General features: G+C 36.2%; 1 protein-coding gene across 3 annotated transcripts in view; it reads left to right on the top strand.

Moving 5' to 3' along the window:
- The window catches only part of RABGAP1L (RAB GTPase activating protein 1 like), a 763363-nt gene that overhangs the window by 58915 nt on the left and 690058 nt on the right, over nt 1-14390 (top strand). For 2 of the 3 annotated variants that reach the window (XM_049635167.1, XM_049635169.1), the window contains exons 2-3: nt 7274-7454; nt 9009-9201. In XM_049635167.1, coding sequence (XP_049491124.1) covers nt 7317-7454; nt 9009-9201 — 331 coding nt within the window. In that variant the 5' untranslated portion in view covers nt 7274-7316. The remainder of the gene's footprint in view (nt 1-7273; nt 7455-9008; nt 9202-14390) is intronic. The other variant, XM_049635168.1, reaches the window with a different exon arrangement.

Here is a 14390-nt window from a genome sequence, read left to right on the forward strand (position 1 = left end):
GGTTCTATTTTAGTTCAAGAGCTACTTGAAAATGAATAGGTGCAAACACATAATCTAAAAGCAAGAAGCTGGCTAACCACATTTGGCACAAAAAGAAATTGGACCATGTGCACCACGATTTTATACTTTTGAATGTGTTCAGTTATTTTGGGAAGAAGATAGCTTCCAGTTAGACTCTGCTAAATGTTGCTACACTGTTTCTAGTGTATATGTGAAAATTATAGTTTTAGGCATCCAAGTGAGGTGTTAATTTAAAATATATTGCTCATTTCACAAAAATGATGTGGACTTTTTTTTTTTTTTAATGTTTTTTTTAACATTTATTTATTTTTGAGACAGAGAGAGACAGAGCATGAGCGGGGGAGGGTCAGAGAGAGAGAGGGAGACACAGAATCTGAAACAGGCTCCAGGCTCTGAGCAGTCAGCACAGAGCCTGACGCGGGGCTCGAACTCACATACCGTGAGATCTTGACCTGAGCCGAAGTCGGACGCTTAACCGACTGAGCCACGCAGGCGCCCCAAAAATGATGTGGACTTAAAGTGAGAATTAAAAGCCATTTCACTGGGTAGAATTGGTAGAATTGCTATCGGTGTGGGGATAAGCGTGTGTTTAAGTGATTCAGTCAATCAAAAATATTTATTGAACTCCTTTGAGAAGGGAAAAAGGGGATGAATAGAAAAAACACACATCAGATTTTCTGTAGGACTGATAAGTTTCCTGTCCCTTATTCTCTTGTACCTTTAAAATGCCTAAAGAATAAAAATGTGTATGCCAACACTGTAGTTCCCAGTATTTTTTTTGGTCAGATTTTACAGTCTAACTTTTGGATTATAATAGGGTAGCCTTTTAACCAAATGCCTTTAAAAGTCGTTTTGCTTTTGTGCACTGTTCTGTTTTACATGCTGAGTTGAAATGGATGTATTAGTCTTGAGTTCATAGAACAGTGAGCTCCATATTATTTAAAAGACCCCTGCAAGTTTTCCAGCTGCTCTTTCTTTTGACTGGAAGAAATAATAGTAGATTGCCATAAAGAGAAAGTAACATTAGCATATTAGCATATTGCTTCATAGTAGTAGATTTAATAAATTATGTTTTGAATTGACTTGTGAAATGGAATTCTTCAGCACATCACATGGAATGAGAATCTTAAGATTAAGTGACTTTAGAATTCATTCAGTCCAACTTCCTATCTGATGCGGGAGTCCATTCTGCTACATCCAAGATAATTGACTTGTTTATTAAGCAGATATTTTTTGAGCCCATGTTATCTGTACTGGCACTGTGCTGGGGATGTGTTGGTGAGTAAAATAAAGATAGACATGGTCCCTGCATGTCCCCTAACAACTTGTAGTTGAGTGCTCAGTTGATCATTCAGTCTTAGCAGGTAGGGAAAAATTGACATGTTGACAATATTGAGCTTCTAATCCATGAACATTGAGTATCTCTTAATTTATTTAGATCTTTTAAATTTCTTTCATAAGTGTTTTATAGATTTATTACTTATAGATCTTATATGTATCTTGTTAAGTTTATACCTAAGTATTTCATCTTTTTGTGATATGGTAAATGGTACTGCTTTTTTAAAACTTCAGTTCCAATTGTTCATTGTATGTAGGGAAGAAATCGACATTTGTTTACCTTGTATCCTGTGACCTTCCTGTACTTATTTGTTGTAGGAAGTTGTTTTTGTTCTTGTAGATTCTTTGGGATTTTCTACATAGATAATTATGTAATCTGTGAATAGAGACTGTTTCATTCTTCCTTTATGATCTCTATACTTTTGTTTCTTATGGTGTTGAATCAGAGTCGTGAGAGAGGGCATCCTTGTGTTGTTCCAAGTCTTAAGGGGAAAGTGCCCAGTTTCATAATTAAGTATGTTAGCTGTAGGTTTTTTGTAGATACTCTTAGTCAAGTTGAGGAAGTTTCATCAATCGCTAGGTTGCTGAGAGTTTTTATTTTGATCATGAATGAGTGTTGGATTTTGTCAAATGCATTTTGTGTGTAACTGACATGATCATGATTTTTCTTTAGCTTATTTTGATATGTTTTATTACATTGATTAATTTTTGAATGTTGTCAGTCTTACCTTGGGTGTAATTCTTTTTACATATCGTTGAATATAATTTTATAATATTTTGTGGGGCAGAGAGGGTGACACAGAATCCGAAGCAGGCTTCAGGCTCTGAGTTGTCAGCACAGAGCCTGATGCCAGGCTTGAACTCAAGAACTGTGAGGTTATGACCTGAGCTGAAGTTGGACACTTAACCCACTGAGCCATCCAGGTGCTCCTGAAATATTTTAAAGTGTTGGCTTTGCATTCTCAGATTTTTGTATTTGTGTGCAAGTGTGCAAATTTAGTAAACATCTGCATTGAGGTTCAAAGAAATGGAAATGTTCAACCAAATAAAGTAGCATTGGGCAAACTTCTAAAAGTATTCTTAAGGCCCTTGGAGGCAGGGTTTTATGCTTGTAATGAGAGCTGACTTAATTCTGAGGAACATGAGAAATTCTGGGCTGTTTTGAAGAGATCACAAAATTACTTTTGGTAAACTAATAGTTTTCTTGTTAGCCTGGCAGAATATCTAACATTTTCTTGGGCTAAAGAAAACCTCTTAAAAATGGACATCTTATTTGAATTGTATAGCCATTAGTATTCATTAACATGCTGATTTATTTATTAAAAATGTTTTTAAAATGTTTTATTTTTGAGAGAGAGGGAGAGAGAGAGCGCGAGCATTAGTGGGGGAGGGGCAGAGAGAGAAGGAGACACAGAATCCAAAGCACGCTCCAGGTTCTGATCTGTCAGCACAGAGCCTGACACGGGGTTTGAACTTGCAGACTGTGAGATCATGATCAGAGCCGAAGTCAGCTGCTTAGCTCACTGAGCCACCCAGGCGCCCTTAGCATGCTGATTTAGAGTTAATGGCCAGGGTAGATATTTATCACTTACACAAAAAGAAATTTTTTCTTTCTTTTTTTTTTTTTTTGAGAGAGAGAGCACACGTGTGCGTGTTAGTAGGGTAAAGGGGCAGAGGTAGAGAATCTCAAGCAGGCTCCATGCTCACCAGGGAGCCCAGCACGGGGCCAGATCCCACCACCCTGGGATCATGACCTAAGCTGACTGAAATCGAGAGTCGGACACTCAACTGAGTGAGCCACCCAGATGCCCCAAAGAAGAATGTCTTGGGAGAAGACATAACTTTTGATGGAGAGAGGAGAGGTGTGGAGAAGGTTCATTGTTATGTAGTGACAGATACCAACCCTCAGTCTCTAGGAATAGGTGAGGAAACTTCAAGAGACAGTATAATGTAGTGGTTCAGAGCATGTTCTTTGAAGTCTGAATACCTGGTTTGAATCTTGGCTCTGCATTTGTTTTTTGTGAGAACTTTAGCCTGATTGGTGCTTTTAACAACAAATTGTTTGACGCATTTATTGAATATCTACTATGTACTAGCTGCTACACTAGGCATATGATATTCTCAGGTAAATGAAAGAGTTGGAATTTGGGTTTATTTAGATAGCCTTAGCATCAGGGGGGTGGCCTCAGGCTTCCCTGCCTTCTTTTCTATATCTCATCTTATCCTGCTCTCACCCATGCTCACTGTGATCTAGCTACTATGGCCTCCTTTCTCATAAGCCTTTTCTCATATCTGGGCTTTTTGTATTTGTTGTTTCTTCTACTTGAAGTTCTTTTCCCCTAGGTCTTTCCATGGCTTACTCATTCTTATTAAGCCCAAACGTCAACTGGGTCCATACTGCCTCCTGTCTTCTCATTACCTTTCATAGTATATATTCCAGTACGTGATCTTGATTTATTTTTTTCTATGTTATTTCTTTCTTCCATAAGAATGTTAGCTCTAGGAAGACTGGAACTAAATTGGTCTTATCATTTAGTCTCCAGGTCCCATGATTGTTTCTAGTGCATCGTAGAGACTCATTAAATATTTGTTGAATGGATGAATGAAAGCTGATACCTTAGGAGTCAGCCATATGAAAGGAGGCAAGAGCTAAGACCCTATAGTGTAAAAGAACTTTCGGTAATTAAAGAGCTGTAATGGTAAAGTGACAGAAGGAAAGGTGTGTTGGGCTTTGTAAGTCCTGGCATAATTTGGATTTTATTTGAATTTTAGTGAAAAGATTAAAAAAATTTTTTTTTAAGTTTATTCATTTTGTGAGAGGGTTAGAGACAGCGTGAGTGGGGGAGGGGCAGAGAGAGAGGGAGGGAGAGAATCCCAAGCAGGCTCTGCGCTGCCAGTGCAGAGCCCAATGTGAGGCTGGAACCCATGAGACCGAGAGATCATGACCTGAGTGGAAACCAGGCTTAACTGACTGGGCCACCTAGGCGCCTCAGTGAAAACATTTTAGAGTAGAGTTCTAATGTAATCTAATTTATTTTCTGAAAGATTTCTTTGGCATCTCTGTGAAGAATAGATTAGGGGAAGAGAGGACTGGAAGTAGGACTTGGGTTAGGAGACTTTTTTAGTAGATGAGAACATTGCCTGGATTAGGTTGATAAAAATGTCCATGAAGAAATGGGATAGATGTGGGATTTATTTTGGAAGTGGGGCTAACATGACGTGCTTATGGGAGGAATGAAGAAGTAGAGATGAATTAAGAATGATATCCAAATTACTTATTTGAGCAACTTGGTAGAAAGTGGTGTTATTAACTGAAATGGGAAATCTGAATGAGAAATTTGGAGGAGATGTTAGGAATTACATTTGGGTCACATTTAAGTTATTGATAAGAATTCCACATGGAAATATAAAGTAGAAAGTTGGGGGGCGCTTGGGTGGGTCAGTCGGTTAAGCATCTGACTTTGGCTCAGGTCATGATCTCACAGTTTGTGAGTTCAAGCCCCACGTCCGGCTCTGTGCTGACAGCTCAGAGCCTGGAGTCTGCTTCAGATTCTGTTTCTCTCTCTCTCTCTCTCTGCCCCTTCCTTGCTTATTCTCTCTCTCTCTCTCTCTCTCTCTCTCTCAAAAAAAAAAAAAAAAGTTGGATTCCAAATGAAGAATTTAGAGGACATTTGGGTTGGGAGAGAAATTTGGGAGACTATTAGGTATAGATGGCATTTAAATACATGGCAATGAGAGATACTGCTTAGAGAGATGTGTGTGGCAAGGAGTCACAAGTTCAGAACTTGAACTTGGGGAATTTCCAGCATTTAGATGTTAAGTTGAGGAGTGGCAGCTTGGGCTTGAAGAAGGATTGGCCACAGAAAGAATATCTGGAATGTGTAGCGTCTTGGTAATCAAAGATTCTTGGGACAGCCTGGAAGGGCAAAGACGTGGCCTCTAACACATACTGTTTTCAGAAACATTTACTTGCAAAATGAAAAATCTTTAGAGGACAGAAAAATGTGCTTGAAGGATTTAACATTTAAAAGGAAGGATATTCACATGTCCAACAGAATGAAATGATGGCTAGCTAATTACACTATCCTAGAATAGTTACTCTTTGTTTTAAAGTTACTGGGAATTTTGAGTTTCAATGAAGATGGAAGTAATTATTAAAGTGTAACTGGAAGCTGAGAGTAAATCTTTTTTTTTTTTTTCTTTTTTTTTGCCAAGAATAATGGTGTTAGTGTCACCTAAAGGCAAAATGAGATATTGCAGCCATATTTATGTGGGGCAGAGAACAGAATAACTTAATTGGAACGAGAAAAAGAACAATTCTGGGCAATTTTAAGGCATGCATCAGCAGACTTAGAGAGTCCTGTGTTCTTTAGCCCCAGTTTACTTGTTCTACCCCTCTATCACATTACCCCTTTGGTCACTGAGCAGATTAATACACCGTTCTCTTTTGTCTTTTACATTTCAGCTCAGATATTTCCCTGAGTTCTTTCCTACCACCTTACTTAAAGTTGTCCCTATGCTTTTTGTAGCTAGTCATTGTTACAATAACATATTTTATCTTCTTCATAGCCTTTAGAGTGATTTGGAATTACATTTGCTTACTTGCTTGATTTCTTACTAGATGTAAGCTCCAGGAGAGCAGGCAACTTGTCTGCCTTAGTCACTCCTATAACCCTAATGCTGAGTACTGTGTTTGTTATGTAGCACACAGGTTCAGTTAAATTAGCAGTGTGAATATTTGAACTTCTGGAAGTGATAGACATTGTTGAGTTTCTATGGTGTACAGATCTATCCAGAAAGCAGAATTACACTGTATTTACACTGTTTGTCATATGAATGCAATGTGAAAGACTTGGCCTTTTCCCCACCCCCTTGTGCTGATAAGTGGTAGTGTGTCTGGAAAAGAAAAGATACATGGCTTAGTGTATTGAATTCTTTTTTTTTTTAATTTTTCTTTATTTTTGGGAGAGCGCAAGTAGGGGAGGGGCAGAGAGAGGGGGACCAAGGATCTGAAGTGGGCTCTGCACTAGCAGGCTGATAGCAGCAAGCCGAGCCCATACAGGCTTGATACCACAAATGCGAAATCATGACCTGAGCTGAAGTCAGATGTTCAACTGACTGAGCCACCCAGGTGCCCCTGGGTGTTGAATTCTTTTTTTATTTTAAAAAAAAATTTTTTTTTTTTAATGTTTATTTATTTTTGAGACAGAGAGAGGCAGAGCATGAACGGGGGAGGGTCAGAGAGAGAGGGAGACACAGAATCCGAAGCAGGCTCCAGGCTCTGAGCCATCAGCACAGAGCCCGATGCGGGGCTCGAACTCACAGACCGTGAGATCATGACCTGAGCCGAAGTCGGACGCTTAACCGACTGAGCCACCCAGGCGCCCCATGTTGAATTCTTATTAATTAGTCAACTTACGTGACACAAAGATATTTTAAGGTACAATACTTTTAGGAGATACGTTTTTGTAAACATTTGGATTTAATTATAAAGTAATTTCAGTGACTTTGTGTATGAATTTGGTTTCTAGTATCATGCTTAATTATTTCCTCTATTAAAAAAGAACAAAAATAGTATTTCTAGGAGAAATGAATCAAGCAGTGGTAAATCTGTTTAGTTGAGATATGGGCGGGTTTGTGTTGTTTTTCAGGGCACAATATGGTTCTTTTAGTCTGGGAATTCAGGGTGAAGGGAGTACATTTGCATTATGTGGCCCAGTCCAAGAAGGTAGCCTCCCTAGTTTTGAGATAATTATCTAGCCAACAGAATTCTTTTTCATGTGAACCATTTTTAAAGGCTGAGTATTGATCATGTTCTTATTCATGCTGTTTGTTTTGTTTTGTTTTTGTTTTTGTTTTTGTTTTTGTTTTTGTTTTTGTTTTTGTTTTTGTTTTTGTTTTTAAATCTCTGTAGTTTTGACCAGGTGGATGTGGGAAGAGAAGTTTGTAGAATTGAAATGGAGGTCAGAGCTTCATTACAGAAGGTTAGTGGGTCATCAGATTCTGTGGCTACACTGAACAGTGAAGAATTTGTTTTGGTTTCTCAGCATGCAGATGATACGTCTACAAAAGATGATGAAAAACCTGAACTGAAGGTATTTCTTTCTTGCTTGCTTTTGTTTATTTACAGACGATACTATTTTAAATTATTATTTTTTTAATGAGGTGAGACTGATCTTGAGAGATGTGTAAAATACGAAGGTTTTTCTCAAATACTGACCTTGAATAACATCAGTCTTTGATTTATGCAGAAGCTAATTATTTGGTTTGTGTATTTTTAAAGTTTTTTGCTTTTGGTTCTTTATTTTTTAATTCGTAATTTTAGGAAGAAGGAATAGAAAGGAAAATAGAAAGAAAAGGATAATTGGGGAATTTGCCTTAAATTTATATAAGATTTAACCATTATCTGGATATTTTTGTCTCTCTTGCTGCTGGATTTTTAAAGTTAATTACATAAATAGTTATGTTTTATTTGTACTTAAGAAACAACTGTATGGTTTTTATGTTTTAAATCAGCTGGTAGCATTCTAGTATATGATTGAATAGGTGGCTTGTCTGAATTAAAAAAAAAATTTAATGTTTATTTTTGAGAGAGAGAGTGGGGGAGGGGACAGAGAGAGAAGGGGAGACAGGATCTGAAGCTAGGGGCTGACAGGAGGGAGCCCGATGAGGGGTTTGAGATCGTGACCCGAGCTGAAGTTGGATGCTTAACTGACTGAGCGACCCAAGTGCCCCTTGCCTGAATATTTTTAAAGTATATGTCTTACATTTTTAGCAATTGAGTTTTTATTTGAATGTGACCCGTTTTCAAATTTTTGTTGTCTTTCCTAACTCAAAGAAAAAGAATCAAACAAACCCAGGTATACATGCATGAGAATTGCATAAACACCCTCTAGAAACAGGAGTAGAGAAATTAGTCTGATATGCTACATACTGTTTGACTTTTATTTAGTATTAACTAAAAGTATATATGAATCTAATAAAATTTTATAGAAATTATAGTATTAAATACCCATTTTACATTATGCTGAGTATATATAGTTTTATAAGTGTTTTAGAATAGTGGTTTTATTTAAATTTAAGTAATATGTATTTAAATAAATGGCTTTAAATGTATTTAAATATTTGCATTGAAAAATAAATATCTGCATTTTACTTAGTGTGTTTAATTTAAGACCTTTATTAGGCTTTTGATCTCACCTGCTTTTAAGAGAAGGATGAGTCAACTTAAATGTAAAAAAAATTACCAAGCAAGCAAAATTCGTAAAGAAATCACAAATACGTTTATGCTATGATAACAAGAAATATGGCCTTTTGAATAACAGTCACAGTAGACAGTGTCCACTTAAACTTACCTGTTTTTCCCTTTAAAACACATAAATTTAAGATTACCTGGTTTTTAGAATGTGTTCTTAAGGAAAAGAAGAAAAAGAAAGAAAAATCTCTGTAAATTAGATCTTAGATCAGATACAGTTAGGTACAAGTGTATAAATTCTTGGTATTCAGTAACTTAGATTTAAATTTAAAATTTCAATTGTTTTAATTTCTTCTAGAAACAAAATATTAGAAATAGAAATAAAAGATTAGAAACCTTGAAAAGTCCAGAACCAAAATATTATTGAAACAGAATCATCTTGCTTTGTCTATAGATTGTTTCTAATGGTGATGAACAGTTGGAAAAAGCCATGGAAGAGATTCTGAGAGATTCTGAGAAAGGGCAAAGCAGTCCTCTTGCTGATTGTCAGAGTTCCAGTGAGAGTTCAGACCATTCATTTGGAGATGTTTCAGCCAGCCGAACAAATAAGCCATCTCTTCAGTTAATTTTGGATCCATCGAATACAGGTACTGCATTGAACTTTTAGACATCATAAAAGAAATGGGATAAAGTGATCCTGAAAATTTTAAGATGAAAATTAAAAAAAATCCTATTAGCTTTGTTTTCTAAGATCAGGGCCACCAAGTTTTTGGTTCTGCTTAAGAGTTCCCACTTTGGTTCTTAATGGTTTTTTTTTGTTTCTCTACCTGTAAAATCAATGTCAATGTTATTTGAGAACAGGCACTATGTCTGAGTCTTCATTTTACTCCTGGTACTTGGCACATATTAGGCACTCAGTAAATACTTGGGTATCAGGAAATAGTGTAATGGGCACAGTGTTTCATATAATGTGCCTTTTTACTCAGTTTGGTTATTTAAAATTATCATTTGTGAAAATTCTAAGTAAAATAGCATATCAATTACATCAGTGTATTTGATAAGTGTATTGGGGTGCATGTGCTTCTTTGAATCAGCATTTTGTATCCTTTGGATAAATACCTAGTAGTGCAATTAAGCAATAGCCAAATTATGGAAGCACCCCAAATGCCCATTGACTGATGAATGGATAAAGAAGATGTGGTATATATACATAATGGAATACTATTAGGTGATGTAAAAGAATGAAATCTTGCCATTTGCAACAACATGGATGGAACTAGAGTATACTATGGTAAGTGAAATAAGTCAGAGAAAGATAAATATCATATGATTTTACTCGTGGAATTTGAGAGACACAATAGGTGAACATAGGGAAAGGGAAGGAAAAATAAGATAAAAACAGAGACAGAGGCAAACATAAGAGACTCTTAAATACAGAGAACAAAATGAGGGTTGCTGTAAAGGAAGTGAGTACGGGGATGAGTGAATGGGTGAGGGGCATGAAGGAGGGCACTTTTTGGGATGAGCACTGGGTGTCATGTGTAAGAGATGAATCACAGAGTTCTACCCCTGGAGCCAAGACTATACTGTATGTTAACTAACTTGAATTTAAATAAAAAAAATACACCGTGATAAAAATATAAATGCATCCATGATTGAGTAGGATTTGTAGTAGAAATATCAGCTTATAATGCAAAATGGTTTTGGGTACAAGAAAAGCCGAACAAAAACCAAAGCCACTTTCTATAGTTGGTTTAAATACTAGAGGCTCTGATTGTGGTTTTTTTGTAAACTTCTCAGCTTTTATCATCTCTTTTGTCACCTTTCTCTCCAACTGGCTTCCTTTATGGTCATAAAGTAGTTAGCAGAAAATGGTAAGTAAGGCCAGGCAATTTGTTGATGGCTGGTGGCAGAGACAAAGGCTCTCTTCTTTACCTATTGAACAAAAGTTGTGAGTTTCACTCAGTTGAACCATTTTATAGTAGTTAGGGAATCACATGAACTAGTAGGCCTTGGTTACATTCAAATCCCTCAATAAGTCACACTGACAGTCAAGATGAGATTATCTTGATTGGCTTAGAACCAGTGATCCATTTCTGAATGTTGGTGTGGTGTAAGTATAGATACAGGCCAGAGTGGTACACAGTGTGGCTATGATGGCCCTAAATTACATTGTACACAAAATTTATTCCTAGTGAATCAAATATTGAAATGTGAAAAATAAACCTATAAGAAGAAAATATTGGAGACTATTTTGTGATTGGGTAGGAAAAGCCATGTCATAAAATATAGTTTTATTTTAATACACAAAAACCTAAATCTTCTGAAAGAGAATGGTACCATAATAAATGGTTTTTTTTTTTTTTGCTTTGACCTGCATTAACTAAATTGTTAGATAACACATTTTAACACTAAAAAAGAAAGACACTCATATATCATAATCATGGGGTTTCCTCCAAATGGACCATTAATGTTAGGCACCCCAAATTGCAAGTTTTTGTGTTTTTTTTTTTTTTTTTTAACCTGTCCCACTGATACATCCTCAACCATTTTATATAATACATACAGCTTAATGACAGGGTAGGAGAAGATATTTATAATGTGTTGGGGGTCTTTAATAAAACCCTCTGATTTGGTGACTCACTATGAATACTTCTAGGTCTCAACATATAGTCATACAGCTAGAAGTAAGAACAAGAGAATTTAAGGTAAACATTTATGTATTTTAATTAAAAATGTAGGATTGGAAATAAACCTTAAAAAGCATTAATTTTTATTCTTGATGAAGGGAACATGAAAGATGATACTACTTATTATGCTTTGCTTTGCTTTACCTTTTGAATTTCTTAAATCTCTCTACCCCTTCCAAAAAACCTAAAGCATACTGATATCACATTTATATAATTATTTTTTGGTTAATATATTAATCAAAAGGAAGGAATACCTTTTATCTGCTAATGTAGCTGTGATGAGTTGTTGGAATTTTAATTATTCTTTACAGTGGCTTATGATTCTTAGTTCTGAGTATATTTGATAGGGACCATGTATTGTGTGCTCTTTTTGTGTTCTCAACACCCCTTACACTAAATACATTTTTAGAAAGATCTCAGTGGATAAGAAGAAATTTCCTTTGCTTTACAAGTAAGTTTTTAGTGTTCTTTTCTAGTTACATATTTTTAGTTTTTATTTTCAATAAAGAGACATGTTATGCTCTGAATGTTCTTCTCCTCAGAATCCATGTTGAAATTCTAACCCTCAAGGCAATGATATTAGGAGGTAGGGAAGTGATTAGGGTCATGAGAGTGGAACCCTCATGATTGGGCTTAGTGCCCTTATGAAAGAGACCCCAGAAAGCTAGCTTGTCCCTTCCGCCTCTGAGGACACAGTGAAAAGATGCTGTCTGTGACCCAGAAAGTGGGCTCCCACCAGATGCCAAGTCTGCCAGTACCTTGATACTGGTCCTCCTGGCATCTAGAACTGTGAGAAGTAAATGTCTACTGTTTATAAACCACCCAGTCTGTGGTAGTTTGTTATAGCAGCCTGAACAGACTAAGATGAGACATTTCAGCTGCCTTTTCCTAGCTGCAGTCAACACAGTTTTTGCTTACAGAATTACTGTGGTTGGTTTAAAATGACACATAACTTCAGTGGCAAGGAACTGTATCTAGAAAGTATCTAGATTTAAATGGCCTAGAGTGAATATTAAAGGTATGTTGTTTTTCAGTTATAAAACCAGATAGATGAAAGCTTTTGTTTCAATATCATGATAACTTGTTGGTTTTTGTCATGTGATGATCTTATATACTGGCTGCTTGGATGCAAACCTAATAGGAAATCTTTGCTAGTTAAAATTTTTTTTAATGTTTTATTTTTGAGAGAGGGAGAGAGAGAGCGAAGTGAGAGAGTGAGCATGAGTGGGGGAGGGGCAGAGAGAGAGGGAGACAAAGAATCTGAAGCAGGCTCCAGGTTCTGAGCTCTCAGCACAAAGCCTGATGTGGGGCTGAACCCATGAACGGTGTGATCATGATCTGTGCGAAGTTGGCTGCTTAAACCAACTGACCACCCAGGTGCCCCAACAGGTCTAGGTTTTAATGATATACCACTTCTTGTATACTGTGAAGATCTTCCATTTCTTTTCTTGCAGACTTTATGCTTTTGTTGTCATTCATTTTGCTTGCACATGTTATAAATTCTACAAAATGCTAATTTTTACACACCCCCCCCCTTTTTTTTTTTAACACAAGGGAGGCTTACTGAATACATCTCAAGGGAGCAGCAGGCAGGACAGTGAAGGGGAGAGTATCTAATTTTTACTTTGAATAATCTGTTATATTTTAAAGAAGTTAAAAAGCAAAGAAGTCTTGCCCTCATGTTTTTAACTTCTGAGGCTCTTCAGTTTTCCTCTAGTATCATTATTCTTTATCCCAAGGAACTTTTTAATATTTTTTTCTTCTGTAATTTAGAATCTGCTGTTATAGCCACCCAGGGAATATTTCATTTCAGATCTTGCATTTTTTTAGCTTTGGAATTCCTTTTGGTCTTTTGTCTTTCATTTTTCTGTCTATTTTGTTAGGTGTTTTTCTTTACATCCTGTATCATATTTATAATAGTTATTTAAAGGCCTTGTCTGCTTATTTTGCCTTTTTTATTGGATCAATTTCTGTACTGTTTTTCTCTACTTGGGGTTTACACAGTTATATGAATCTGAATTATACAGATTAGTACAATATTTTTTTCAGAAAGCTTTCTGTCCCTTTTTTTGTTTTTTGTTTTTTGTTTTTTTTTGGTATGACTCCCACTATACGTAAGTTAGACCATATGAACTACTTTATCTGTCATGTTCATCAATTACTGGAATATGATTTAATCATAGGATCTTGCAAATAATTGTTTCATGAGTGCTTGCTAAATTAACAAAAAATTCACAGAATAATAAGTCTAGTAAACATATTAGCATCCAGCTTTAACATGTGTTTGTGTTTTTTTATTTATCCCTTTTGAAATACAGCACGTTGAACGGATTCAAAAGGGGGAAAAACATGTTTCAGTGATTGAAGAACATGGTAGATGAAATAAATCATTTTGAATGGCTTTAGTTTCTCAATAGAAGAAAAGTAGGCAATGAGGTTGCATGTTTCAGTATGATATTTGGGAGCTGGAGTGGGGAGGTTGGGAATGGCTTTTGTGAATTATTTATTAAAGTCCTATAGGTGGAATTCTGGTAATGAGGATTTGAGCATGGTGCAAAGATCTAGTTTGGGTGAGACAGGCATGCTTAATTTTGTGTAAAATGGATATGGGTAATGGGAAAAAGTAGAGACTAGCTGAATATGGGTTTTAGGTGTGGATGGAAAGAGTGGCAGTTTAATAGTTTAAGAGGTTTAAGTTTAAGAGGGAGTTTAATAGTGTCTGATACATGCAGATACTCTGACCACAGTTGGGCCTTTGCTGCAAGCTGTGCTTAGAATTGAAGAGAACGACTTTATTTTATTTACTTTTTTAAGAAACTCATCAATGGGGAGGGGAGAATTGAGGGAAGCAATCATAGGATCATTATTTTGATGAAGCAGTTTCCATTGGAATACTTGCATAGTTCATAGAAGCCAGCAAGCTAGGAAGGGTTAAACATGGGGCTTGCTTTGTTATTGGTATGAGATGTGTCCTCTTAATATTGCTTACCTTTGCTTTGGAAGTTAGGCTTCTTAATAAATTGGGTGCCATGCAGGACCATTACAGCCAAGACAAACTTATAACTGATTTTAGCTTTATTTAATCCTCATTAATTTTAGGCTACTTCACACTGCCTTTAGTGTAGTTTTTTTTTTTTTTCTTTCTT

Source organism: Panthera uncia, chromosome F1, assembly GCF_023721935.1.
Source record: "Panthera uncia isolate 11264 chromosome F1, Puncia_PCG_1.0, whole genome shotgun sequence".
Classification (NCBI taxonomy): Eukaryota; Metazoa; Chordata; class Mammalia; order Carnivora; family Felidae; genus Panthera; species Panthera uncia.